General features: G+C 44.3%; 1 protein-coding gene across 11 annotated transcripts in view; it reads left to right on the top strand.

Annotated features, from left to right (window-relative positions):
* The window catches only part of TMEM131L (transmembrane 131 like), an 81,218-nt gene extending 71,350 nt beyond the window's left edge, over positions 1 to 9,868 (top strand). For 7 of the 11 annotated variants that reach the window (XM_061476304.1, XM_061476295.1, XM_061476274.1 and 4 more), the window contains 8 exons: positions 96 to 253; positions 1,165 to 1,350; positions 2,390 to 2,468; positions 3,497 to 3,582; positions 5,207 to 5,327; positions 6,940 to 7,028; positions 7,862 to 8,004; positions 9,456 to 9,868. In XM_061476304.1, coding sequence (XP_061332288.1) covers positions 96 to 253; positions 1,165 to 1,350; positions 2,390 to 2,468; positions 3,497 to 3,582; positions 5,207 to 5,327; positions 6,940 to 7,028; positions 7,862 to 8,004; positions 9,456 to 9,734 — 1,141 coding nt within the window. In that variant the 3' untranslated portion in view covers positions 9,735 to 9,868. Of the gene's footprint in view, positions 1 to 95; positions 254 to 1,164; positions 1,351 to 2,389; positions 2,469 to 3,496; positions 3,583 to 5,206; positions 5,328 to 6,939; positions 7,029 to 7,861; positions 8,005 to 9,455 lie in introns of those variants that run through there. The other 4 variants (XM_061476352.1, XM_061476285.1, XR_009747382.1 and 1 more) reach the window with 3 other exon arrangements.
* Positions 9,869 to 27,177: the final 17,309 nt, after the last annotated feature.

Below are 27,177 nucleotides of genomic sequence, written 5' to 3'. Positions count from 1 at the left end.
GTAGTCGAGTGAGTTGAAGTGTTTAATGCCTGAAAAGGAAAAATGCAGCAGAAATGTAGAGTGCAAACATGTTTCTTTGGGTGTGGTTGTATTAGGGTCCCTGAGCAGAATGAATTGAAGCATATGTGCAGTGAATTTGAAAGGCCGGATCTGAGAGCAAATATTGGAATAAGAGCCTGGTGTCCTCAGGGTAACGGGGAAAACTGTAAAGCGGATCAGAAGCCTGGGAGCTTGTCCATACAGGGAGAAACAGGTATGCATTCTTAATTGTCTTAAATGGGGGAAGCAGCATAATATGGTTTTTGTGGCAGTAGGTCTGTATTCCTTCCTTGAGAGACTTGGGCTTCTCTCCCTTTCTAACCTCGACATGAAGATGGCAGGACTGGCACGATGCAGTGCCTGAAATAATACCTGCTCACTTCTGAAGGGCTGCACATGCTTTGTCCATGTAGTTGGTTTGTGGTGCAAATCAGAAGAGGAGTCAGTTTAAAGTCATAATCCATCAGTTCCTGGCTGAAGGGCTGACGCTCTGCCTGTGTGCTCAAATTAAAGCTGGTATTAACTGGAGCGGGTGTATTGTGAGAGCCGCCTTTAGAATAGGCAGGTCATTTTTAAAAACCACCTCTAGCGTGGATACCTGCTTCCTGCCTTTCTGTCAAGATGTTAAGCAGTTATTTTCCTTGGCTTTGGGGAAGAGGAGGGCTGAAGAATCTACCAATGTTTATAGGATTGTCCTTTGCCTCCCTGATGAGATAATAGGAAAGGAGAACCTATTACTTATGAATTCATTACTCACAATATTTGTCACTGCTTTCAGTATGCATGTTCCTACCACAAGGATATGTCTCATATTTAAAATATAAACTATATATTTCAAAGAACAGTGTGGGCTTCTTATTTCAAACCAATGCCTCTAATTGCACTGTGTCCTCACTTGCATTCATTTTACTGGGGATGTCATGTAGGTTATAAGCTCCTTGTGGTGGGGGCTTATGCGTTTATCTTGAGGCCATCAGTAAATACTATTTTCTGTCCTATTATCAGTAAATTCAGAGAAACCATGTAAATTCGTGTTTCAGATGACTTTTCACTGAATCTTCAGCCGAAAGTTTTATTTTTTTTTTAATGTTTTGTATCATTGGGTTTTTTTTACAACTTCTTTAGAAAGTTTTTATCAGCGGTCCAAAAAGAAGTGTTTGGAGAAGTTTTGCTCTGATTCAAGCTCGGATTGTGGAAGTTCATCAGGAAGCGTTCGTGCCAGTCGTGGGAGCTGGGGTAGCTGGAGCAGTACCAGCAGTTCAGATGGAGATAAAAAGCCTATGATTACTGCCAGGCATTTTCTTCCATCCAGTAAGTTCTGCAAATATCACCTCTGCACAGTAGTGGGCAGAATTTTAGGCTTCCTTCTGAATGGAAAGGGGTATTGTGGCATGGGACATGTAAGCTGCCTTCTGTAGGGCACGTCTCAAACATGGGGAGAGATTTAAAGAACTTGGTACTTGGAAAAAAGTACCACAAGTTTTGTGAGGATAAACATGAGCTGTCAGGTTACAGAGAAAGTGTCAGGCTGCTCACTTGCTCAGTTTGTTTTCATGGAAAGATGGAAGAACTGAGAGTAACTAGTCAAAACAATTTCTGCCTTTGTATTTCTGTTATATCACATTATTCTTTGAAAAATACTACAGCTGTTTTAAGAAATCCACAAACGAGGAATGTGTGAAAGCAGTCCAGATCTGAGGATGCTAGGATTACATAGCTGTATTTGAGGCATAAATAGCCGGAAAACTTGAGCCACTTGACCGATACGTGAAATGGGAACTGTGGTTCATTACTGCAGATTTTTGAGTACCTGAATATCATTTAAGTAGTTGAAAGCCTAAACCCTGTCACTGCCATCACTATCCAGACTGATGTGGCACTAGAATTAAATTTTAAAGAAAGTAAGCCCAGCTTACCTGAAAAAAGCCATTCTGAATAATTTAAAAATATTCATGTACTTACATGTGTATTTCTGTGAAACTTTAAATTACCGAAAGATAGTATGTGGTGCATCTATGCCTCCAATCTAATAGGTAGTGAATTGTGCATACCTAACTTTTCTGTTTGTTCAAATTGTGATGCCTCTTAAGAAAATAAGTAATTTCAAATTCAGAATTGATTTGGTAGTCACAAGGAACCTCTCCATTAAAAGTGTGGTAATCACTTATAAAATACATTTAAGACCATGTGGACGTAGATAGCACGCTTTGAAATTAATGCAGTTAGTGATACTCTGGTGTGAGAGAAAACTTGATAAACACCATTGATGGTTCTGTTTCTGTGTACAGGATATTCTGTGCATACTTCTTTTTTTAGGATCTTTGTTTTTCACAGTCATTCTTTTCTTTAGGAGAGAATATTTCACAAAATGATTTTCCATCTGAAACTCCTATCACTTTAAATCTGTCTCATAACATCTGCAATACCAGGTAAAAAAATTGAATCTCCACCTGTAAGACATTAAAGAAACACCACCAACTTGAAATCCTGTCTCAGTTTGAGAAATTATACCTACCTGTTTTATTGTCATTTTCTGTGATCATCTAATTGTACTTATTGGTTAGAAGAAGAAGATCTTCTTCAGTACATGAAAAGAGGTATGCAAAGTGGATTATGCTGGGGAAATACAATAAATGCTTCCAACTGTAAAATAAAATTTGGGAAAAAATGGAAGTGTTTTTCCCCTCTCATTTCTTCCAGGTCTTAAGAACTTAACTACATTTCCATTACCACTTTGTTATATTCAAGTAATAACAGTTCAAAAAAAGTAAGGCGGGAATGAGACTTTCAAGTTGATGCTATTCTTTTAATGGGAATAATGTTCTCCTAGGATATACAGCATGAAAATTGATTCCCCCCTCCCCCACATTCCTTTCTACCTCTTTACTGTAGTAGTGATAGCATCTACAATTTTTACTGTGAGTCCTCATTTCACTTCTCATTCATAACTCTCTTTTTACTAGCAGAAATAATTTAATCCTGTGGGATTCTGGTGCTTGCAAATGTTCCCTTTCCATTCATTTTGACTAGTTTCTTTGATGGGTTTTGACAAATATGAAATTGATGTTTATGTGCACCTATGTATCTTCATGGACATAAAAGTAAACTTCCCTGAAAGTTGTTGGGAGCATTGAAACATTATGAGAGATGCTACTCATCTTCCAATTTTAGAGAAGAGCTGTTGAATTAATTTGCAATAGGTTGATGCTTGGATAATAGAAGTGGGGTAATTAAGATGTATTAATCTTATTCATTTTGCATGTGTTTTAATTGAGGAAAAAAAATACCTTTATAAAATTGCCCAGTGGCAATCCAAAATATGAAAAATCAGGAAAGTGGGAAAGCATTAGCAGTCATGATGTTCATTTTTTACATCTCTGTATATTTCCTTCAAAATACATTGGATTATGAAACATAAATGTCTAGACTTAAGAAATTAAATCTTCTTCTCATCCAGCAGAGACATGAACAGCATCCCTCAATATCCTGAAACCTTATGTCCCAATTTCACTGACATAGCTGCAGATCCTGACAAAAATAAAGGTCAGTTACTTTTATTAACAACTGAAGCTGGTTTTTGCACACTTTGTCAAGCAGTTTTATTGATGTTGCTAATAATACTTCTATACGCCAACTCGATAGACATGTTGTTATTAGAACTTGACTTCTAAACCAGTTAAGAGCAAAGTTAGCTTAGCTAAATGAAAGCTAATAACTTTGATTTCTTTCTTTTTTTTTTTTTTTTCTGGATCTACTCTATGTTAATCATAGAAACAACTGGTTTGGAAAAGACCTTTAAGTTCAAGTCCAGCCATTACCCCAGGACTACCAAGTCCACCACTAAACCATATCACCAAGGGCCTCATCTACATGTTTTTTTAACACTTCCAGGGGTGGTGATTCCACCACTGCCATGGGCAGCCTGTTCTAATACCTGATTACCCTCTCTGTGAAGAAATTTTTCCTAATACCCAGTCTAAACCTTCCCTGATGCAGCTTGAGGCTGTTACCTCTTGTCCTATCGCTTGTTACTTGGGAGAAGATGACATTTAGGTTTCAACTTGTTTTAGGTATTCTTTGGGTGTTTTGTCATCCTCTTGCTTTGTGAGATTTATGTCCAGAAGTAACATGGCTGGAAGATGAAGAGCACTGGTTGTGTTAAAATGAAGCTTGGCATCAAATCAAATATGAACTTTTGTCTCTAAATTTAGACATCTGGGACTTGGTCTTTCTGAAAGCAGTAATGAATGAAGCTGGGTTGGGCTGTTGAAACTCTCCGAGTTTTCATTGTTTGTATCTCTAAGGGAAGTAATACTAGCTTGTTGAGTGGGATTCATAAAAGCATCAGGCGCGGTGAGGTGGAGTTTGAAAGATGGTTAGGACACATGGTTCTTTCAGGCAACAGAACTGCCTGCCTGTGACTGTCCATTCTGCTGTGGGTTTAACCTGAATCTTGTAGGTCACAAATGCTGATTAAACTTTTTCCATGGTAGCAGTATCCGTTACATCTATCATGTGAAATAGTGAAGTAGAACCAACTTTGCAACCTTTTTCTTGTGGAAACTGCTAATTTGGAATTTTTCTTTTCTCCAGCTGCCTGTTCTCCCAGGGTTGATAGAAACCAAGTATCTGTGGGCAGTCAGAGCACTTAGTCCATAGACAGCAGCACAATGAAAATCTGCCCTAGGGGCTAAATACATCCATAATGAGTTCACAAATTGTTTGGTTGTGAATAGCTTTAGTCCATTAAGAACGGGACCCTGTTGCCACTGCATTCATCCTTGGTTAGACTTCAGAGATGGTTACTGACTGGTGGGTGAGAGAGAGGCTGGTATCCCTGCCGTCTGTCCTGCTGTGAGGAAGGGTGCCACCTAATGCTGATGGCTGATGAATTAAGGACAGTCTGTAGGAATTTCTTGCCCTGTTTTGTTGAATTTCTGCTTCTCAGTTCAAGTCTTTTTATGTATATATATTTTAACACGTAGAAATTTTGAGATTTGTTTAAAGATGGACATTCATCACAGAAGAATAGATTGGTTGCTAACTGGATATTTTTAGTCTAACATACAGTCCTTATGGATCTGAGAATAAAGTGTCCTTGTGATACTTGGAGTTTGTGGAGCCTCCTTCCTGTTGTTCTACATTTCATTCCCTTTTCCCTTTTTAGGTCTTTATCCAACAGGAGACTTGTGGCCTGCCCAGCCAGTCTGCCTGACAAGCAGTTTAAACTACAACCTTGAGAATAATATACCATGCATGATCCAAGAAACCCCCTCTGTCCACAACAGGTAAGTTATGTAAACATGCAGAGGACTGCACTTGCACTTGAACTTATCTTACAATATCTGAAAAGCAGATAATAGTTAAATTCTTGCTGCCAGTTCAATCTCGGTTGTAGTTGTTTATGCTCTTCCATTAGTAAATTGGGATTAATTTTTGCTGACAGAGGTGTTTCTGCTCATATAGAGATATCCAGGAACTTCTTTCAAGTTTAATTAAATACTTTTTGGAAAGTTTTTAGTTTCTTCCACTTCTGTTGCCTGGCCAGGCAGAGGGCCTGGCTTTTACATTTGTTGCCCTCTTGCTAAACACATGGCTTCTGCTTATCATGGGGTCTGTTATGCAGTGTGTACTGTGTTAAATGGCATGAACAGACATTGTTAAATAAAGACAAATAATCCAGTGTGGTGTAAGGATGCAAGCTCATCTTACTGTTTCAGGCTCTGTGTAGATTTGTGTTGATCTTCCTGTAGTAATGAACTTGAGTAGTTCTTGTACTTTAGACTCTCCACACTGCAAATTTTACTAATGAAAGATGCACCACAAACTACGGAGAAGAAATACTCTGCCACCACATAGCAGTGAATTAGAGCTAGTTCTTCAAGTCAGATCCTGTCATCCGAAATGACATAGTGGTAACGTGGAAATCCCCTAGTGACAGTCTTGTGATCCCAACCAACCTGCTGACCTCAATTCTGACTGTCATGTTAACAAACTGCAACCCTAGTGATTGGGAGCAGTGGCCGGCAATCTGTCTGACTCTGGAATCAGATGAAATACATGTGATTTGTGGCAGATTATGTATTATGCTAATTTGCTTTCATATGCCCATCTCAATTCGGACTTTATATGCAAAAAATATGTATAATTCGTTATTCATATATGGTAGTAATAACTTACAATAGCTTCTTGCCCGAATAGTAAAATTGAATTAGTACAACTTGAACTGAAATCCCACCTTCATATGCCTACCTTGTCCAGACTGTATGCAGTCTTGGACTTCTTCAGGCTTTCTGCATAGCAGGGCTTGTTTCGCTACTGACGTATCTTCAAGAATTACTTTTGAAAAGTCTTCTTTTATTATTTTAATTAAATTTTAATTATTTTAATTAAAATAAGTACAATCCCTAGAAATTAATGTGTAGTTTAGAAAACATACTGTTTAACAGGACTTTAACGTGTGTGGTAGGGAAAGTAGAAATCTCCATTTGAATTGCTATTCTCAAGCATTCAAATGCTTGAGAATGGGTTACATTTTCTTCTACCTCACATTACATTATTTCACTTTATATCTACCATTTCCATGGTTGTGGGAAAGAAGTACAATTATTTTCTTTTTTACAGAGGAAGAAGTTGAAGCCAGTTAGATGTTGCAGGACTCTGGTAGCTGTCATTACAAGTTGTTCAGCCTCCCAGAGGGAAAAGAGCTCAGTGAGAGAATCGTTGCGTAGTGTGTCAGAGTGGATCCTGGCAGAATTGGCAAGCAGAATGTGAAAATCCTCATCATCAGTTGCAGGCATTTTGCATCCAACAGCTTTACGTTAAATAAGTATTTCTAAACAGTTTTCAGAAGTTCTGCAAATTGTTTCTGACAGCAGATTTTTCTTTTTCTTGGGACAGCTTCATCGACTGGAATGCAGCTTGCGACAGCCAGTTTTCCAACATGTATTGTCCACTAGAGATGAATGAATACGGTGCTTTCCCAGAAGGTAAGTTGAAATAAAGCTTATGAATTATCACTGGGCATGATGTTTTTAACTCTCACCTTTTGTAGAGCAAAGGCTGAGCTTTGTCTATAAACATCTGGGTGTTGATTGCTTAAGTGGGCTTTATGGTTTCCAGCTGACTGGGTGCTCTGTAGTAATAAACAATGTCTACATGTGGTGGATGAGAAGACTGGGTTTTGTATGGAGTTATTAAGCCTGCAAAGCCAGTATACAGGACTCTGAGAGGGAATAGAGAAAAAATTCTCGTGACTACAGTATTACACAAATCTTTTTGCGTAATTTTGTTTCCCCTCTGGTAGGCTTCTGCCTTCAAGTGTGTGAAACAGAAGGCCTCTTGTGACCAATTACCTTTCCAGGCTAGAATTTCTTGGCTTGGGAAGCACACTGGCAACAACCTAAAATTCTTTAGCATTACCTAAGCAATAATTAAAGGTCAGGCTACAGTATCACAGGCAGCACAGTGATCCCTCAGGTGCTTAGAGCTGAGGCAAGTTGGCAGTGAAGCCTGGGTATGCTCTGCCATGCGAGTTCTGTTGCTAATAAAGACTCTGCTCTCCAGTAGAAAGATTGCCAACCCTTTATCGTGTCCTCCTAATAGCAGTTTGTTAGTGGGTCCCTAATACAGAGTGGTACTCCTGTTAACAGAAATTGTTATGCTTTGCTGCTGTGCTGCCCTGAAGCTGCCTGAAGTCACTGAAGGCTTAAGCTGGTTCCAGCCTTGCTCACTCCAAGAAGATTCAATGCTTCTCCACTGAAATGTTAAGAGTTCATATTGTAAAAGTCTTACTTTGTCTTCCTGCTTTTATAAACTGCAGAAAACATGAACTACCCTAGTGGCTTCCCAGGTACTGCAGCGGTGCAGAATACAGCCTTCATTGACCAGAACTGTCCCTCCACCTGGAATGCACCTCCCAACATGCCACCCACCTGGGAGCCCACCAGTTATGTCAGCTCCACGGTGAGTACTGTCACTGCAAGGCTCTGCCTTTGTGCACCTCTTCAAAGCCTTCCCAGTGCATTCCTGTCTTTTCTACCTATTGCTTGCACATTCTTCATGAATCCTTTACCCTGGTATATGTATGTGATGCTGGCATTGGTGGCCTGGCTTTTTCCCAGCTGTTGGTCAAGGTTGCTACTGGGCTGTGTCTTTGAAATTTTAAGACAAATCCTCTTGCCTGAAAATTGACTAAAATCATCTTGCATATGGAAAAAACGTTCTGCACTTACATAGTCTATTGAGACTTTTTCCTATCAAAATCAACCTTTCCAGATGAGGGTAAAACACAAAAAGTGCTGACAGCAAAACCCAGAGAGATTTGGAAATTGTAGAGTTGAATGGACAGCTGCTCTCAGTGACTTTGACAGGTTTTTTATGCTAGGAAATCCAGGTGATTGAAGATGGAGTCGTGCAGATTTCGGAGTGCTGACTTTGATCTGTTGTGCTCCAGACTAGCCATGTGTATGTCATCCCATAGTGCAATGTAGTGACTTTGGTTCAAGGTGGTCTTCAACAGTAACCACCTTCTTTTCTGCTCATATTTCAAAATAGTCTATTTTAGAATTTTATTTTTTTATTTACAGTAGGTTTATTTTGACTAAAACTAACCAAGAAGTGTTTCCAACTGCAAAAGTGAAAATTATGACTATTAAAAAGTGGCAAAACTGGTAGAAGACTCTTTGGTAACAAGAGTTGGCTTTATTTCATGTTTTATTCAGGAATGCCAGGAAACACAGAAGGTAAAGATTGGAAAATACATTAGATAATTCAGTTCATTTCCCTGGTGAGCTTTTCCCTACAATACATTTCAGTGTTTCATTCAGTTTTAAAAGTCCCAAGACTTCCGTGACCTTCTCCGAGAGGATTTCCTCACAGCCTAACACATCTTGCCCTCCAGGAGGTTCTTTATAAGCTTTCGAAATTTTCTAACTAAATTCCCTAGCTCCCAGTTATAGTCTCTTTTCCACAGTGAATACCCTACTCTGCTCCTAGCATTCAGTCTTTCAGTACTGACACATACTTCAACCTTTTTCTTGTCATTTCTTAGGCGTCCTCACTTTTAACTCTCAAAACATATGTGGTGCTCATTGCGTCTTCCATTTCTCTCTTATTTTTCTTAACAGCCTGACCAGAACTGAATATTATGTTCCTGTTACAGTAATATCAATGCCATGCAGGGAGGAGCTCATATGGCTTCATTTAGCAAAGTGCCTTTACACACACACACACTAATGCTGTTGTAATATTTTCTGCAAACATACTGCTTTGTAAACTTGTCCAGTTTTCTACTTGTGCATTTCCTAAGTTCTCTGTGTAGATTCAGCTTCCTCCCACTCAGTACTACATGTCCACATTTTTTTCCAATTGGTCCATTTTGCAGTTTCCCATGATGATTTTATTTTGCCCTACAGCCCTACCTCTCAAGCACCCGAAGCTTGTCTCCAATGTCTGGACTTTTTGGTTCCATCTGGGCACCTCAGAGTGATGTTTATGAAAGCTGCTGCCCCGTCAGCGCCACGACCCAGCACTCAACCCACGTGGAGAACCAGGCAGTTATGTGTAAGCAGGAATACTATCCAAGGTTTAACCCCTTCCGTGCCTACATGAACTTGGACATATGGACTACAGCAGCCAATCGAAATGCAAATTTCCCACTTTCGAGGGACTCGGGTTACTGTGGAAACGTGTGAAAGGAATTTGATTTTAAAATGTGAATAAAGATGCTTGCAATTTTGATTACTAGAGTAAGCTGGTTGTTGAATAGATTACAATGTTGGTGGATATTTTGGCACTTTTATATTGAAAATAAATTTTTTTTACTGAAGTCTGAGCATTCAGTGCATTTTACAAAGCAAAGCGTATTCAGGATGCTGTTACTGTCAGGTGAAGGCTATAAATTTAAAACTCATTTTTTTTCAAGGATAAGGATGCTGTTAGGTTCCTTAAAGCATCCATGAACCTGTACTGCACGTTTCTTCTGAAGTTTACATTCTGTGGTATAAATTGGGAGTGCTTTAGGATCTGCAGGTACAAACTTACACTCGTAAGCAGTCACATCTGTACTGAACAGTAGCACTGGGGACCTGCCTGTTGGTGCAGATCAGAGATTTCCCAAGTGGTGCCATTTCTAATGCTGAAAGCGTGTGAAATTCTGGCAGTAGAAAATAGGCCGAATTGGGCTTGTTTATCTGGCTTCAAAATGCAAGCTGTCACATGGGCGATGTTATGCTTGTGCAGTGTGGGTTGAGTGGGCATTTCTTCAGGAGCTTTTCCTTCTGAGTGACTCCTGACATTTTGTGTTTATATTTTTAGCCTTCATGTTGCAATAGCATTTTCAGTGCATTTAACTGCCCTTATTTAAAACGCCAAAGCTTGAACTGGAACAAACACTTCTTTGAGTGCAGAGTTCACACCACTCTCCAAAACAGAACAGCTTTGTGTTAGCTCTTGTTGTGAGACTGAAGCTTTGTAGTGGGAAAGGCAATCAGGAAAGTGCTGCCACCCATGTCAGGGCTGAATCCATCATGCAACATGTCTCAGCTTACCTTTCTGTAGAGCCTTTTCTTCTGACATGGCAGAGTGTGTCTGGGCATCTTTACTCTTAGGTGTCAAAAAGAGGGGAAGGTGTCCCGTAGGTTCAGAGGTGTCCTCAGCTAAGTCTGTAGAGAGTGAAGGGGGATCCAGTAGCAGGCTTGTACAGGCATTAGAAAGAAATTCTTCACTATGAGGGTAGTAAGGTGCTGACGCAAGTTGCTCAGGGAAGCTGTGGCTGCCCTATCCTTGGCAGTGTTCAAGGCCAGGTTGGACGGGGCTTTGAGCAACCTGGTCTAGTGGAAGGTGTCCCTGCCTGTGTCAGGGGATTGGAACTGGATGATCTTTGAGTTCCCTTCCAACCTAAACCATTATGTGATTGTATAATAAAGATGGCAGAACCAAATCCTCTGTGGTGTCTGCTGGCACTGTGGCAAATGGCAGTGGCAGCAGGTTGCCACATGGAAGGTTCAGGTTGAAAGTGAGTCGGAGTGACTTCCCTTGGAGAGTAGTGCTGCAGAACAGGCTGCCTCAAGGGGCAGACAGATCTTTCTGCCTGGAGGTATTCATGACATGGCTGAACAAAGCTGCACTGACGAGTGCTAGTGGTGGTGGCAGTCCTGCTCTTTGTGGGAGGTTGGACTAGGGGCCATCACTGTCCATTTACCACTCTGAGGATTCTGTGAGCTTGAGCAAGTTCCTTTTTGCTGCTTCAGTTGGTGTTCTCTTGCCCTTTGAACACAGACTGCAAGATGAGAACTCTGACGATGAGATGCTGAGGCTTTCCCATTTGTTTTATTCAAAGGCAGAGCAGAGGAGGCACTGCTGACAGCCTTCAAGCAAGGCTGCTCGGCAGCCTGAGCTCCCAGACCTAAATTCTGTCCCTGTGTGTCTCGCCACATCTCTGAGCTATCAGACCAGACCAGCTCCTCTGACTTGCTGGTTTCAGCCGGAAATGCCATCCAGGGCTTGAAATGTTTCATCAGCAACATTTCTGTATGAAGTTTATTTCAATGAATCAACAGTTCCTGCAAAGAAAGCTTTGTTGAAAGATACCCTGCGAGCTATGCTTTCATGTGTGCTTGAGTTAACTCAGAAGGAGGTAGCAACTGGGTGGGATGCTCAAAAGCTGCTACATTTACTTGCTTTAACTGCTCATGGGGAAGGTGCTTTTAAGGCTTCCTTTGGTTTGATGTCAGGAAAACAGGATCATCCCTGAATGCTTTTGAAAACCATGGTGATTTAATGGCTTGATCAGGAACTAGTGACTGGAGTCTGGCTGCTTTCCACATTGTGTTGTGCTGGGCAGGAATCTGTTTAACTCTGCAGTTTAATCGTAATTGCATGGGATTCTGAAGGGAGTTCACATGTTCGTATGAACTTTGATGCTCCTGGGATCAGTACTAAGCCATGAGAAATAGTCTTGACCACTGACATGCTTTGTGTGCACCTCTTGCCTATGGTAGGAGTCTTCAGGATTAATAGAGTGGGAGTGCCAACACAATAAATATGGATGAAAAAGAGAAAAGTGCTCTTTTGCTTCGAAACATAATGAAATCCTTTATTCCCTTGATGATCTTGCTTGTTGTATAGCATGTTCATTGAATTTTGTATGTACAAGGGCACAGGAGAGAAGAGGGGACATGCAAAGCTGTGCTTAGTTAGCTTACTCAGCTCATTCTGTTAATTGTTTTAAGGAGATCTGTATTTTTCGTACACTGGAGTTTTTCCTCAAGTACCAGTATAAGTAGATGCTTTTCTTGCAACTGTAATGACCTGTAACAACAAGAAGAAGGCAAGGGAAGGCAAGGGAAGGCAAGGCAAGGCTGCATGGAGACCTCATGGCAGCCTTCCAGTATCTGAAGGGGGCCTATAGAGATGCTGGGGAGGGACTCTTCAGTAGGGACTGTAGTGACAGGACAAGGGGTAATGGGTTAAAACTTAAACAGGGAAAGTTTAGATTGGATATAAGGAGGAAATTCTTTCCTGTTAGGGTGGTGAGGCACTGGAATGGGTTGCCCAGGGAGGTTGTGAATGCTTCATCCCTGGCAGCGTTCAAGGCCAGGTTGGACGAAGACTTGGATGACATGGTTTAGTGTGAGGTGTCCCTGCCCATGGCAGGGGGGTTGGAACTAGATGATCTTAAGGTCCTTTCCAACCCTAACTATTCTGTGATTCTAAGAAAACCCCACAGAGTTATGATCAGCTTTAGGTCCCTGTTGTAAGTAACTGTAATGTTTGAGACAGAATAGGTTGGTGGATAAGAGGGAAAAAAGCTTGCAATAAACCAGGCAAAGACACTGTAGACTTCAGGGACAGGGTTAAAAAAAATACCAAGTTAGAAAAGGTGATCTCTGTGAAGAAGATGGTCAGAGTTGTTAAAGGCCAGCAAAAGACAAGGGAAGTGAGCCACAAACAGCTGGAGAAAGACTGCTAAGAAAGAAAACAATCATTCTCTTTAATCAAACCAGAACAGATCAAGAAGTCATTCTTCTGGGAGCTGTGTAGTATTAGGCAAAGTATTTCATATAACTTTTCATAACAATAGCTAAGGAATGTAACAGGCTCATTAAAGTTACCAGGAATAATTGCTGCCATCAGGAGACATCTGTAGCTTAATTAGCAGCCCACTCAATGCAAGTGCATTTGGGCTCAGTTAAAAATCATTCCTCCTGCAGTAAAGGGGAAGATGAAATAAATAATTCCACTGCGAATTTCTTTGTGCTGAGATGATTATAATTCTCCTGGAGTGAAACTGGAGAGGTTGCTCTAAAGACATTGCATTGTCGTGAGCAAAATAATTCCCAATTTCTTGCCTTGTGCCAGGAATTCCTTACAGCGGGAGCTTCCCTGATCTCTGAAACTGGTACCAATTTCTGAGAAACTGCAGCAAAAGTTTTCGATTAACCCAAGAAATGCTTCAGGTTGCAAAGGGAGAAACAAAGAAACAAAAATGCCAGTATAAAAAAGGAATGGCTTGCACAGTTCACTAGTAGGGCTGGTGATGGAAGAGGGGGGAAAAACATGGGCGGTCCAACAAGTGTGCTGATTTCGACCACAATGCAGATGCTACCTAGCTCAGGACATCGAGCGTTTTCCCAAGAAGAGACATGGGAGAAGAGACAGTCTTGTTCCCTGCTCCCAGTGGATTTGTGGCTTCTTTTATATATGCACAGGGGACAGAGGTACCAAGTTGTCACTGCCCTTGATCTGCACAGGGCATCTTGGCCAGGACTGCCCAGCTGGTCCGGTATTTCGCCAGAGAATATTTACTGGCACCTTTTGTGAAGGCTTTTAGGTACTATGAGAGACAGCATTTGGACAAAGCCAGCATCTACTGCAGGGGTGTTTAGCTGCCCTTGCGTTGCCAGGCTGCAGCCAGCCCCTCACAGCACTAAGCCAGAGAGCTAAGGGAAGAGGAGCATCCAACGCAGCTCCACTGGGACCATGTTTCTTGGTAAGTGGTGTTGAGCTTGCTTCTGGATGGAGGGATTTGGACTAGCCAGCAGCCTGGCTGGCACCAGTCTGGCCTGGGAGCCAGGTCTGAACTGCTTGAGAGCAGCACACTGGCCAGACTGAGCTGCAAATACCGCCTGTGGGGTTCAAAGCACATGTGGGATGGTACCAGTGCCTGCAGGCAGGCTCAGCCCGGGAGCGTGGCTCTTGTCATGAGCGCAAGGTCTGTCCTGCAGCTGGACCTGCGCATGCAGTGCTGTTCAGCCGCCCCAAGGAGCAGTGACCAGCTTGGCAGCTTGCTGTTGGTCTTGCGGAAATGAGCCTCAGAGCTCTGAGGGCAGCTGAGAGATCTGACTGCCACGGGGTAAATGAGCTCATTAAAGAGAGCTGTTAATTATCTTAATCCGCTCAAGAGGGCGGAAGAGGAGGAGGCATGGGAGGTGCTCACTACCTGCACAGGGGCTGGCAGTGCCGTCACCTCCAGCACCGAAATTCTCTGCCTAGGGAAAAGCCCTGATGCCGCTTGGGAAGCCTCGGCAGCACCACAGGTTCCTATAGAGCTGGCACCGCTGTCCCACTAGGTGAGGTCTTGGCTGGTCTATACAGTGGTGTGTCGGGCTTTGCTTCCCAGCATTTGCTTTTTCCCCTTACAGCCTCAGGGAACACCCACTGTTTGTTTTTATTAGTCATCGAGGCACCTCCATCTTCTTCTGCCCTCTCTGTGTTCTTGCTTTGCTTTCAGCAACTTGTGGGAAAGGTGGCACCTTCCTGTCACTATGGGTGTGTTTTACCTTGTACCTTTGGTTGCCTCATCCCGTTGTTCAGTCTGCCTATTCACTTTTATGGGGGAATGGCTCAGGGCAGGGTTTACCGCATCCTCTTCTGCAGCACGCTTGGCTATACTGAGAGATCACTCTCCAGGGCTGCTGTGCTGCTGCAGATGTCTTCTGTCCCAGTGGCAATGCAACACTCGCCTGCCTTTCTGATGGGGGAACCTGGCAGCAGTAGGTGTCACAGCTGGAGAAGGAGGATCCTGGCATTGTCAGTACTGCACTGGAGAATGCTTTGCTGGGTGAGACCCAGTGGTGCTCCCTGTCTTCGTGAGCTGTGGGATGTGGAGGGGCAGGAGGCAGTGGGTGAGCTGTGCTCTGCCCTGTTGTGGGTGGGTGATGAGCAGAGCAGGGGGAGGATTTACTGTCCCAGCTCTACAAAGTGATGTTGCAGGGGAGGTCCTGGGAGCTCACACCCGCTGCCTCTGCAGCTCATCACTAATGCACGGACCCAGGCTGCTAAAGCTGAATATTGCTGCTCCTGCCTCCGTCTCTGGAGCTGCTTTCCCTCCAAAAGCTGTCTGTGCCTGCCTGACAAAAATGCCTCTTTTGTTGCTGTGGGTGGCACACCATGTGGCTCACCTCTTCTGTCACCTCTGCTATATTTCATTCCTTGGGGCTTTCTTCAACAGCAGCAACACAACCCCTCAAACGTATTCTAGCTCTGGAGCTGCTCTGAAGGGTGGCTGTCCCTGGTTGTACATGAAAGCTGCTCCCTGGACAGTCTGAGGGTTTAGCAGCCTTATTCAGGGGCGGTAGGGGTTTGGTGCTTCCGTGTGGCCCCATGCACCTCTCTGGAGCTTTTGCTGATTGGAGGCTGCCAGCAACCTGCGCAAGCAGGGACCATGGTGGCCTGGAAAGAGGGGCCTCCCCAGTGTACACACCGGTGCCAGATGAGCTTCTCTAGCTGATGTGGACGAAGTTCTCATCTAGCATAAACCAGTAATTTAATTGTTGTCAGCTAAACTACCAGCAGCCAAGCTTGGCTTGCAACTGAGTGCATCGCGTATACATCTCTTGGAAGGAGCACATCACTGCTGTGAATGACCAAAAAGCCCCCATCCTCTTCAGTAAACCAACTCCCATACAGTGATTTCGGGCAGGTGACAGACCCTACCCCTGACCATCCCTGTTGCACTCTGGGGTATGGCTGCTGTAGTTGGGGGATGAGAGGCTCTGCCAGACCTCCTTTCTCCAACCGCGCCGGCAAAACGTGCGGTTTGCCGAAGACGCTTGTTTGGTTTTAATTTTGAGTGAATGCACGATTTGTGAGGGGAAGCTGATGCTTTCGCACGTCTTTGTTAGCACAGATGTGGGGGAAGCCTATATGCGCTGGACCTGCTCCGGCTCTCAGGGACGATGACGTGGAAGGCTGGGCTGGGAGTCAGCGGGCACGGTGGTGCGGGGCTGTCTCAAAACTACAAATAACCTTCTCACGCAATGCTGAGGTGCTGCAGCAACGCGCTTGGCCATCAGTGAGAACTTGCTACAGTCACTGGTTCTGATTTAGGGGAGAAATGTTTCACCTCATTTGCTCAACAAGACCTTGTTAGATGAAAGGTGCTTTGCTGTGTGTTGTAGGAAACGCCAAGAAGTGCAAACCAGATGTTGAAGCTGATAAGGGAATCCTGCAGAAATGGCAGAAAACGCCGCAACCTTCCCACCGCTGCTGTCAGACCTGTGAGACAGTAGTGTGGCAGTGGGAGGTCCTTGCTGTCTTCTCAGCAGTGCTCAGATGAGGAAGGCAGCAGCTTGGCGGCGTTCCTCCGGCCGCTTGCACACAGGCTAGCTCACTCTTCCTCTAGGGCCAGCTTGTGACCGCACACATACCTCCAGGATGGGATGTGTGGTGCTTGTGAGGGAATGGAAAATGACCTCAGTGCCACTCTGTTTCCAGAGCAGCGTGGGAAGCCCTTGCTTCCCCTCTGTTCCCCCTGTGCTTTTCAACCACATGACCCATGGTATATGGTGTAAATGGTTTCTGGAGCTCAGCGATGCTTTCATATTGATCTGTTCTTTCCAGAGCTGCCTGCAGGTTGTTCAGTCTCTCTGTGGACAGCAACCAGTTGTTAACCAGAGGAGATGTCAGCCCCGCTTCTGTTGATGAAAGACTGCTGAATCACAGCTTGTGTTCTTCCTTCAGTTATTAGATTTTAATTAGGCACCTACCACCCCTTCCCATTGGCTAAGGACATCAGGCACACACTATGTGTGCCTTGTGGCTCCCACTGCTAGTGCTGTGCTCAGTTCATGCACCCACCAAATGACTTTGAGTACGCGTATCAGTTGTTCCTGTCTGCATGTCCTTGGCACGCAATGCATTTTCCAGGGCTGCAAGAAGTCAGACCATAGGTATCTTCTGCTTAATCAAGGCTCAGTCATCTGGTTTTCCCATGCTGCTGCTCTGGTGAGCACAGATGTGGCTGAGCAGTTATCTCCTGGCACTTTGCTATCACCTTCAACACTGGTACATCACAGCAAGCGCAGCTGGTCTCACTCTCTCCTGGCTTGCAGGGTTTACCTACGCTTTCAGTTGCAGCCTTGAACATTGCAGCTCTGTGTGGCTTGGCCTGAGCTATCTGCAGCTTCCAGGGTGAGACGCTCCTGATAGCAAGCAAAAACCTGGGACACAAAGCCCTGATCAAGATGCTGGGGTGGGCAGCCTGTGGGGGCTGAGCTCAAGGTGACACAAGCTTTTCCTGTCTATTTCTGCTTTCTGACCAGGCAAGATTATGAGTTTCCCTTGCAATAGCTGAAGTTCATGACCCAGTTCAATACCCTACAGCAATGTGCAAGTTTTGGAAGCCCTCAATTCACAGGGTCATTAAGGAGAGATATCTTTGTGGCTTTTCAACATGGCCTGCACATGACTGGTTAGTGAAAGGTTGGTTTGGGGTTTTTTCTAAGGAAAGATCCTGTCTATTCACTTGGAAGCTTTTCAGTGATTTATCAGTTTGACTAAAATTTGTCACACAATTTGCTGAGGACCAAATACTCTCCTATAGAAATGCTTCAGAATCCTTAAGTGGGATATAAAGTATTTCTTAACTCTTTATTTATTAATTTCTTTGGTTGAACGTAAGCCTATGAGCATCCTCCAGAACAGCTTACATGACTGAAACTCAGTAAGCTGCAGGCTTGCTTTTGGTTGCAAGAACCTAATATGCCATTTGCTGTAATAGAGAAACATGAAGCCTAACCAAGACAGTATTCTTCTTTCTGAAGAGCTGACCTGAGGGATGAGCTAAAGCTGCTACATGAACAGCCCCATCCGCAGACCTGTGAAGCAAGAGTCTTGGCCAAAGCATCACTGGTGTTCTGATGTTGTGTATAGAGACAGTTTGTTAGACAAGTCCTGGAGAGAGTGAGTATTGAGTTCTAAACATAAATACAGGGAACAGATGGCACCAGTTTGAAAAGTTAAGTGGTTTTTAACTAGTCCAGTAACTAAAGTTCTCATATACCTACAAAAATATTACAGTTTTATCTTTGCAAAGATCAAAAGGAAACTTTGAAGCATTTTCCAGGCACACACAGCCATGCGTTTTAATAGATGACAGACCAAATGTGCCCTTACAGTAATGGGGCTGACCTGCTGATTTCAAATTCCCCCATGTATTCCTGCAGTGAATAAAGCCTAATGGCTGCTCTGGGTTTTTTGGTAGTGTTTTTTTGTTTTGTTTTGGGTTTTACTGCTACTACTGTGGACCCAGCATTGCCTCAAACATCCTGTAGATATTAAGAGAAGTCTGCAAGTCTGAGGACCAACAGAGATCCTGGTAAGGAAGGGTTTTATGAGAGAAGAAATAGGAAGCCTCTGGAGCTGCCCAGGGCTCCTGAAGGGGCTCAGTATGTCAGCAGCATCCACCCTGTTTAGAACAATTTGCTTGCCTGTGGGTGCGTGTTTTAACTTCCAGAAAAAGACAGGGAGAAGACAGACTGTGGCATGCCTGATTTAGATTGGTTCAGGCTGGCCCTGCCCTGTGACTTGTTGGGCAGGCTACAGGTATGATGTCTAGCATGACTGAACCCACGGGAGCTGCAGGGCAGTGTAGCAGCAGGCGGGAATGCTGTGTGCTTGCAACACGGAAAACTGACCTCCAGTTGTACAGTTCATTCTGAGGGTAGAAGAGACTGTTTCTCCCAAGCTGGAATAAACCTTTTAGTGTCCAGATTTCTTTAGAGTTACAGGTGAGCTAAAGCTTGCTCTTTATGCGAGACGCTGACTTCTATTAGTTTGCCTGCGGGACAGCAGCTGCTGCTTTCCACAAACACTGAGCTCTGTTGGAAAGCCTCTCTCCTGCGCCTCTGCTCTGCTCTGCTAGCCAAACCCAGTGCTATCAGAGGGGAATGCCACTGCATGTGCTTTGACTCTTAACTCCTTTTACCATACTGAAACTTGGCTTCCCAGGCCACAGGCTTCCATTTTGTTTGTTATGTGCATGTGCGTTTGTTTTTAAGGAGCTTAAGCTTTTACTTAGCTTGACTTAAAAGCGTATTTTTTGCAGTGGATATTTAGGGCACAGTTAAGAAACCTACAGATCTGGTAACAGTACCCTTCCTCTGGATTCCCTATCAAAATGGCCTCAAGTCAAGTTTCCAGAAAGCCTATGCAAGAAGCTGCATGTCAGTGTTGCCTACAGAACTTGTGCAAAGAAATCTATGGCAGGGATTTTTTTTCCTCAAATTCAATCTTATCAGTTAGACTTTAATGCTTCTCCTATAATGAAGAGAGAAGGAAAGAGGGTCAGCTTTCCTTTGGTAGGTAGATCATCAGCAAGCTATGTTTAGAGACATTCGTAATGTGCTTTAAGAATCAGACACCGCAGTCTTACCTCAGCGACAACTGAGAGACTGGGGCAAAGTCTGGGATCCTGCTGCCCCTTTAGACATGTAAGTGTTCAGCATTTAGTTCTTGGGTGTCCCATATTCATGTCCAGAAGAGGAGAAAGTAGCACTTCCTTTTCTTCTGTACATCACTTGTAGGAGCATTTACAGAAGTTTAGGGAGCCCTTGGGTTCCAAAAAATCCCCTCTGCCATTGGACAGAGCAGTCATGGGATATCTGCCCTCAATGTCTGTGTTTATCCTGCTTACTGTAAAGGATCGGTTGTGACAGTTGTTCTCAGTGACTCCCCCTGCCACAGCCTCTTGGACAGAAGATCACAGCTTTCAGGGCCAGGCAAAGCCAGTGCCTCCGCATGCAGGAACAGTCTTGTCCTGCTGTCTGCCAAATGTGAGGCCAGATTAAATGTATGTGCTTGCAGCGACCCAGTGGGGATGCAGAGCTGGGGCGGGCATCTCATTATCTCTGGTCTGCCCCATCTCCTGGCTTTTCACCCTGGAGGAGGGGGAGCAGAGCAAGGAGGAGTGGGTGCAAGCAGACAGCTCTGCAGCACCTCAGTGCCTTCACTATTTAATTCCCTCTTTAAAATGCAGTAGGGGTCCATCTAATGAGAGAGCAAACACACGATTAGAGGCACAGCTGTATCTGCAAAGTTCTCTTTGTGCCAGAAGTTATAGGAAAAGGGTTGGAGGGGCAGGAAACCTGCTGGCTGAACTGCGGAGTGGGAAACGGGAACTTCTAAGGACAGAACAGGACAGAGAAGCCTCAGAGGCACAGTGATGATTCTCTCATCATCCCGTGCTTCCGGAATGGCTGAGGAGAGGCCCTTGCTCAGCCTGCAGCTTCCAAATGCTTGTGCAGCCAGGCGTGGCAGTGGTTGCACAAGGTAGCAGTGCTGAGGCCCCCCATCCCGGCTGCCTCTTGTATCGGGGGTATCCATCGCTCCCGGGAGCTCCCCAGGGAGGTTTTACTCCTCTTGGGATGGCAAGATCTGGCCAAAGTAAGGCTGATTGCTGGGACGACAAAGGAAGATCTATTGGTAATCGCCCGTTTCTCTATTTATTCTCGGGTATTTCCTGGTTTCCATGTTGTGTGATGTTTACCAAGGACAGACAGCCAAAGTAAACCACCCGAATGAAAAATTGCAGATTTAAAAACCAGCCGCAGAGCAATGCTGGTCCCCTGCCTGCCAGTGCTTTAGTCATTCCAGATTAGGTGCTCGCTTGCCGTTCTTCTGCTGATAGGCTTATAAGCAATCACCCTGAGACAAACCTGCCTCCGTACACAGCCACAGGCAGAAAGCTTCGACAGGTCTGGAAAGACTCTCTAGAAAGAGGAGGGATTAATGTGCTTGCTTGTTAACTTTGGCAGCGTGTGTAGTCATTGTGCCAGCAGAGCTAGGGAGAGCAAACGGGGAGGGATTGTTTTATGATCGGTGGCATTCCCGGTGCATGGGAGGGTTTCTTTTAGGGACGGACTTCCTAGCAGGAGTAAGAGGCAGAGTGGAGTACAAAGCAGTTCCTTCATGGCCAGGATGCTGTTTTGGCAGGAGGAGCCAAAATGAATGGAAACTTTCCCTTCTCCCTTAAGCCAGTTGCAGACCTGGTTTACCCAGAGTGAGTCAGTGGTATCAATGTTGTCCCGTAACTTGGTGACAAGTTACAAGCTCACAGGGGTTTTTTGTCCAGCAAACCAGCTTGCCAGCTCCTTTCTGAGTTCCCTGTGGAAAGGAAGGGGCCACCCAGGCTGGAGATGGGATTTCTTCACCTGCAGAAAGAGGGAACAAGTCAAACTCATTCATAAGCTGTGTTTCACCATGACAAGTGTGAGGATTACTTATTTTACAGAAAAACTTAGGCCTCTGAACAGCAGGGGAGAAAAGCTCAGCCAGCATTCACCTTCTCTGACCCTTCTCCCATTACTCACTGCATTTCTGTTAGTGACCCTTGACAGATACTATTCAACGGGAAGATTTCGCAGTCATAGAGGACACTATCAGATGGAAAAACGTGGGGACACCAGAGAGGTGACCAAGAGAGAGTTGTGCCTCTCAGTATGCTTTGCTTGGCCTTTCGCTCCCAGATATGAGCTGGGCAAAAAGAGTTCAAGGAACCAACCCCAGAGGAAAAAAGTACTCTGAAGGACTGATTTTAAAGGAAATTTGTTGAAACTATTGATCATGGAACATACAGGGAATTAATTTAAAATGATGTCATAAAAATAGCGCATGAAAGAAGTGCAAATGTGACATAATTTCTATAAATAGAAAAGAATCCTTATGCTGACACTTGTGTAAGTTATAAGCTGAAAACAAACCAGCTGGCTAGCCTACTGGGTAAGTGGTGTTAAACACTGGATGCTAAGACCCAGAGAAACAAAGATCTTCTTTTCCCTTCAAGTGCAAACCTCATGGTGAGTTCAATGTTGAAGGAATATCGCCTAAATTGATACAAGGTAAGAGAATGCATCTAATTTGATGTTTTTTCCCACAGTAGAGCAGATATAAGGTGAACAAATTTTGTTATCCTATCGTTGTCTCTGAACCAACTTACTCTTCTCCTGTTGAGATGGAAGTTGGTTGGTTTTAATTTTTTGCCTATGCTATTTCCTTTGATTCCTCTTTCTTTGATAATTCTTCTGTCCAAAAGCTGCAAACTGTGAAGCAAATGCATCCTACACTCATTAGAGTTCTACAAAAGTCTTTTTAACATTACTACAAGCCCCTGGTGTGATCTTTGTACAAGTTCCCTACTTGCTTTCATGTGAAGAGAGGGTTGTTTTTTTTTGTTTTCTCCTACCCTGTGCTTGTACCTTGTTGCACCAGTTTTGGTCTCTACTGGAGTTCCTAAATCCTGCTGAAAGGCCTGCAGTGCCCATAGTTTCTCTGCAGTGTCACTACTGGAGTAACGGGACATTGTTATGAAAGGATGATTCCCTCTCAAGTCCATGCCATAGCTACCCAGCCTATGCTTCCTTTAATTCAGACACTGTGACCTGGCCAAAACCACTGGGGTGAAACAAAACCTGAAGAAAGAAAAGCAATGCAAAAATTTTCCCATTAAAGCCATTGCCTAAAAGCACCACTCTGGGAGAGTGTGGTCAGCTGTGGTGATGATTCCCTGGCTACATTTGCATTGCCAATGCACAGCCATGCGCTGCATGGCATGTCATAGAATCGTAGAATAGTTAGGGTTGGAAAGGACCTTAAGATCATCAAGTTCCAACTGCCCTGCCATGGGCAGGGACACCTCACACTAAACCATGTCACCCAAGGCTCCGTCCACCCTGGTCTTGAACACCGCCAGGAATGGAGCATTCACAGCCTCCCTGGGCAACCCATTCCAGTGCCTCACCACCCTAACAGGAAAGAATTTCCTCCTTATATACAATCTAAACTTCCCCTGTTTAAGTTTTAACCCGTTACCCCTTGTCCTGTCACTACAGTCCCTACTGAAGAGTCTCTCTTCAGCATCCCTATAGCAGCCTTCCAGTATCTGAAGGGGGCCTATGAGGTCTCCACGCAGCCTTCTCTTCTCCAGGCTGAACAGCCCCAACTTCCTCATCCTGTCTTCATATGGGAGGTGCTCCAGTCCCCTGATCATCCTCGTGGCCCTCCTCTGGACTTGTTCCAACAGTTCCATATCCTTTTTATGTTGAGGACACCAGAACTGCACACAATACTCCAGGTGAGGTCTCACGAGAGCAGAGTAGAGGGGCAGGATCACCTCCTTTGACCTGCTGGTCACTCTCCTTTTGATGCAGCCCAGGATACGGTTGGCTTTCTGGGCTGCCAGGGCACACTGCAGCTGGCTCATGTTCATTTTCTCATCGACCAACACCCCCAAGTCCTTCTCTGCAGGGCTGTTCTGAATCTCTTCTCTGCCCAACCTGTAGCTGTGCCTGGGATTGCTCTGACCCAGGTGTAGGACCTTGCACTTGGCATGGTTAAACTTCATGAGGTTGGCATCAGTCCACCTCACAAGCGTGTCAAGGTCCCTCTGGATGGCATTCCTTCCCTCCAGTGTATCAACCGAACCACACAGCTTTGTTTGGATGTTTGAATGCTGTGGAAGATTGTTTGGATTGTGTTCATCAGGGGGCAGTATTGGGACTGATCCTGTTTAACATCTTTGCCAGCGACATGGACAGTGGGATCGAGTTTGCCCTCAGCAACTTTGCCAGCAACACCAAGCTTTGTGGTGTGGTTGACACACTGGAGGGAAGGAATGCAGTCCCTGGGACCTTGACATGCTTTAGTGGAGGGCCAGTGGCAACCTCATGAAGTTCAACAAAGCTAAGTGCAAGGTCCTGCACGTGGGTCAGGGCAATCCCAAGCACAGTTACAGGCTGTGCAGAGACTGGATTTAGAGCAACCCTGAGGAGAAAGACTTGGGGGTGTTGATTGATGAGAAACTTAACATGATCCGGATTCAGTGTGCGCTGCCAGCCCAGAAAGCCAACCTTATCCTGGGCTGCACCAAAAGGAGCGTGACCAGCAGGTCGAAGGAGGTGATCCTGCCCCTCTATTCTGTTCTCATGAGACCTCACTTGGAGTACTACATCCAGCTCTGGGAGCCCTAGCATCTGAAGGACCTGGGCCTGTTGGAGTGAGTCCAGAGTTGATCTGAGGGCTGGAGCATCTCTCCTATGAAGACAGGCTGAGAGAGTTGGGCTTGTTCAGTCTGGAGAAGAGAAGGCTGCGTGGAGACCTTAGAGCAGCTTCCAGTGACTAAAGGAGGCTTACAAGAAATCTGGAGAGAGGCTTTTTACAAGGGCATGGAGTGACAGGACAAGGGGGAATGGCTTTAAACTGACAGAGGGGAGATTTAGATTAGATACTGTGAAGAAATCCTTCACTGTGAGGGTGGTGAGACACTGGCACAGGTTGTCCAGAGAAGCTGTGGCTGCCTCATCCCTGCCAGTGTTCAAGGCCAGACTGGATGGGGCTTTGGGCAACCTGGTCTAATGGAAGGTGTCCCTGCCCGTGACAGGGGCTTGGAACTGGATGAGCTTTAAGGTAGCTTCTAACCCAAACCAGTCTGTGCTTCTATGATATGTTAGAGAGGAATTAAGTTCAAAGTTTGTAAATGTGGGTATTTCACAGCAGTAGAAAGCACCTTGTTTTGGAGTTTGACCCCTAATAGGGGGTATTTCTTTCTATAGATATTGCAATAAGGACAAAAAGGCATCTTACAGCACAGGCACAAGAGTTACACAGTCTGTTCTGAATATATCATTCCTAAGCTGGTACTGCTACACTCAAGGAAACTTACAAAAGAGCAAGAAAAGCAATCTGAGGGTAATTTAGGAGGAATGATTAAAATAGCTGAGCGCGTACTTGAAAATCAGCTTGGGATGTCTGCTTTTAATCATGTTCCAGTCTGGAAAGACAGAGAATGGTCACATATTGGAAATATCTAATTATTTGAAGATGTTTTGGTGGCTCTGTCAGAGTCAATGCATGCTTTTCAAATACTGACATTGTTTTATGATCAGAATTTTAACTTTTAGTAAAAATGATTTTTTTCATGGGTGTTTACAGCTCTGCTGTATTCAAGCTCCTAAAAAGTTGATTTAAAAAATTATACAATTGTAAAGGAACACAAAAGAAATAATCCCTGTGAGAGACTCATGAAACATGTCATGAAAGTGCAAAAAACTTAGGAATTAACTCATTAGATTTTTCCCTATTTTTTAAAAATATGGAGCTTTGATAGGTGGTAAATCAAGAGAAGTACCTGCACTGAAGGAAGAAGTTCTGAAGCCTTGAATAACTGAAAACAAAGATTTGGAATGGACTGGCTTTATGTTTCTGAAATGCACTGTCATGCCTGAAATATTTCATGTCATCAGAGACAGAAGGAGGCAGCAGCTGAATGCGAAGCCTGAACTACCTGTACCTAACATATCCTGGCATTGTCTTTCTTGGAACAAACACAAAAATCTCGATATTTTATGGCATATGATAATGATCTGCTTCATTTCCTGCTCAGATTCTTGCCCAGCTCTTAAACACAATTACTTTTTTTTTGGTACAACAAGCAGTTAAATATGTATCTCTGCACCCCAGCACAGTGTTTTCCACCTCCATTCAGGAAACAAACTCTGTCTGATTCTGCAATGACTTGGTCCCATTCCCAGGAATGTTTCCCTTCCATTAAAAAAACCCAACAAAAGACACCCTCTCAACAACAGCAAAACCAGAAAGAAAGCAAGTACTTTATCAGCACTAGTTAGACCTAGACATGAGACATGTGTCCACGCATTCCTCTCAGTGAGGCAAGACAAGGTTTGATGGACCTTTCCCGCACTGAAGCCCACTGACACAGTGTCCCTTTGCTCAGCCTCTTTTGAAGAAGCTTTTCGCCAGAGCTGAGCAAAGCTGTTTTTCCTCCTTCTGGGAAATTCCAGTGCTGGGATGTTAAACCCTAACTTCCTCACAACAGCCTGCCAGTGATGGCTTGCACCCGGTGGGCTGTAACAGGGTATTTTCTCTCCTGGTGAGCAGAAATGAAGCAGAAGCTGTCCAACAGTGAGAGTAAGAGATCCCATTCCTCTCATTTCCTGACCCCCCTACAGTGCAGCCCACTTGAGGAACCCAACCCTGGGGTACTTACAGTGCCCCTGATAGCTGGGGATGTACTGGGGGGACAGCACCATCTCAGTGCAAGCAGGTTTGCTGCCTCCTATGAGGCCAGAGCTGAGGGTGGTTGTGGCTCTGTCTGGAAACCTGCAAAATCCTTGTTTTGGAATAGGCATGGCACCTTGTTTTCTTAAAAACTGCAAAGATGTTTTATGTCTCCAAATGCTCTCTGTGCATGATCTCTGTCCTGTAGCTTGGGATACAGCAAAGAAAACTGATTGACACAACAAGATGCAGTGCAAAGAAAAGAAGTCCTTCAAAATACTGAGTGGTACCCAGGTATGCTTCTCTGGCATCCAGCTCCATGCAGTTCTGGGAGCAAGCAGTGATGGCTGGGGGGACCCATTCTGTATGAGTTGTCTCAGAGTTCTCATTTTGGAGCAACAATTTTGAGCAGTGCTGGTAATGGGTTCTTGCGTGTTTGTCATAGCGGTCTTCAGAACAGGGTGCCAAAACTTGCTACAGCATTTACTGTTTTGTAACTGTGTATTCATGGAAAATCCTAACATTGCTTCAGAAACATAGAGTTTTCAACTTGCCTAAAGTGCCAAGTGAGAGAGGAAGTGCATTGTCCAGCTTTGCCTTGCATGTAGATTGCTTTCTGTTGATGCAACTTCCTTGGGAGTCAAAACCTCATCAGGACTATTTTGCCAGAAATGAGGTCTTTTCTCTTGTTGAGTAATGCGGATGCAACTGGTCTAGAAAAACAAAACTTTCCGTATTATTAGAACAAGCTTTGGTGCCTTAGCCTGTGAATTTGCCTGCTCGCTTGCTCCTCTGTTAAGGCAGCAAATCAGCATCATGTTATTCCCACTGAATGCTTTCAGA

Source organism: Pezoporus flaviventris, unplaced genomic scaffold, assembly GCF_033815535.1.
Source record: "Pezoporus flaviventris isolate CSIRO_AGI_PZ_B2104156 unplaced genomic scaffold, CSIRO_AGI_Pfla_v1 ptg000002l, whole genome shotgun sequence".
NCBI lineage: Eukaryota > Metazoa > Chordata > Aves > Psittaciformes > Psittacidae > Pezoporus > Pezoporus flaviventris.
Note: the sequence above shows the minus strand (reverse complement) of the source record. Positions and strands in the feature narration are given on the sequence as shown.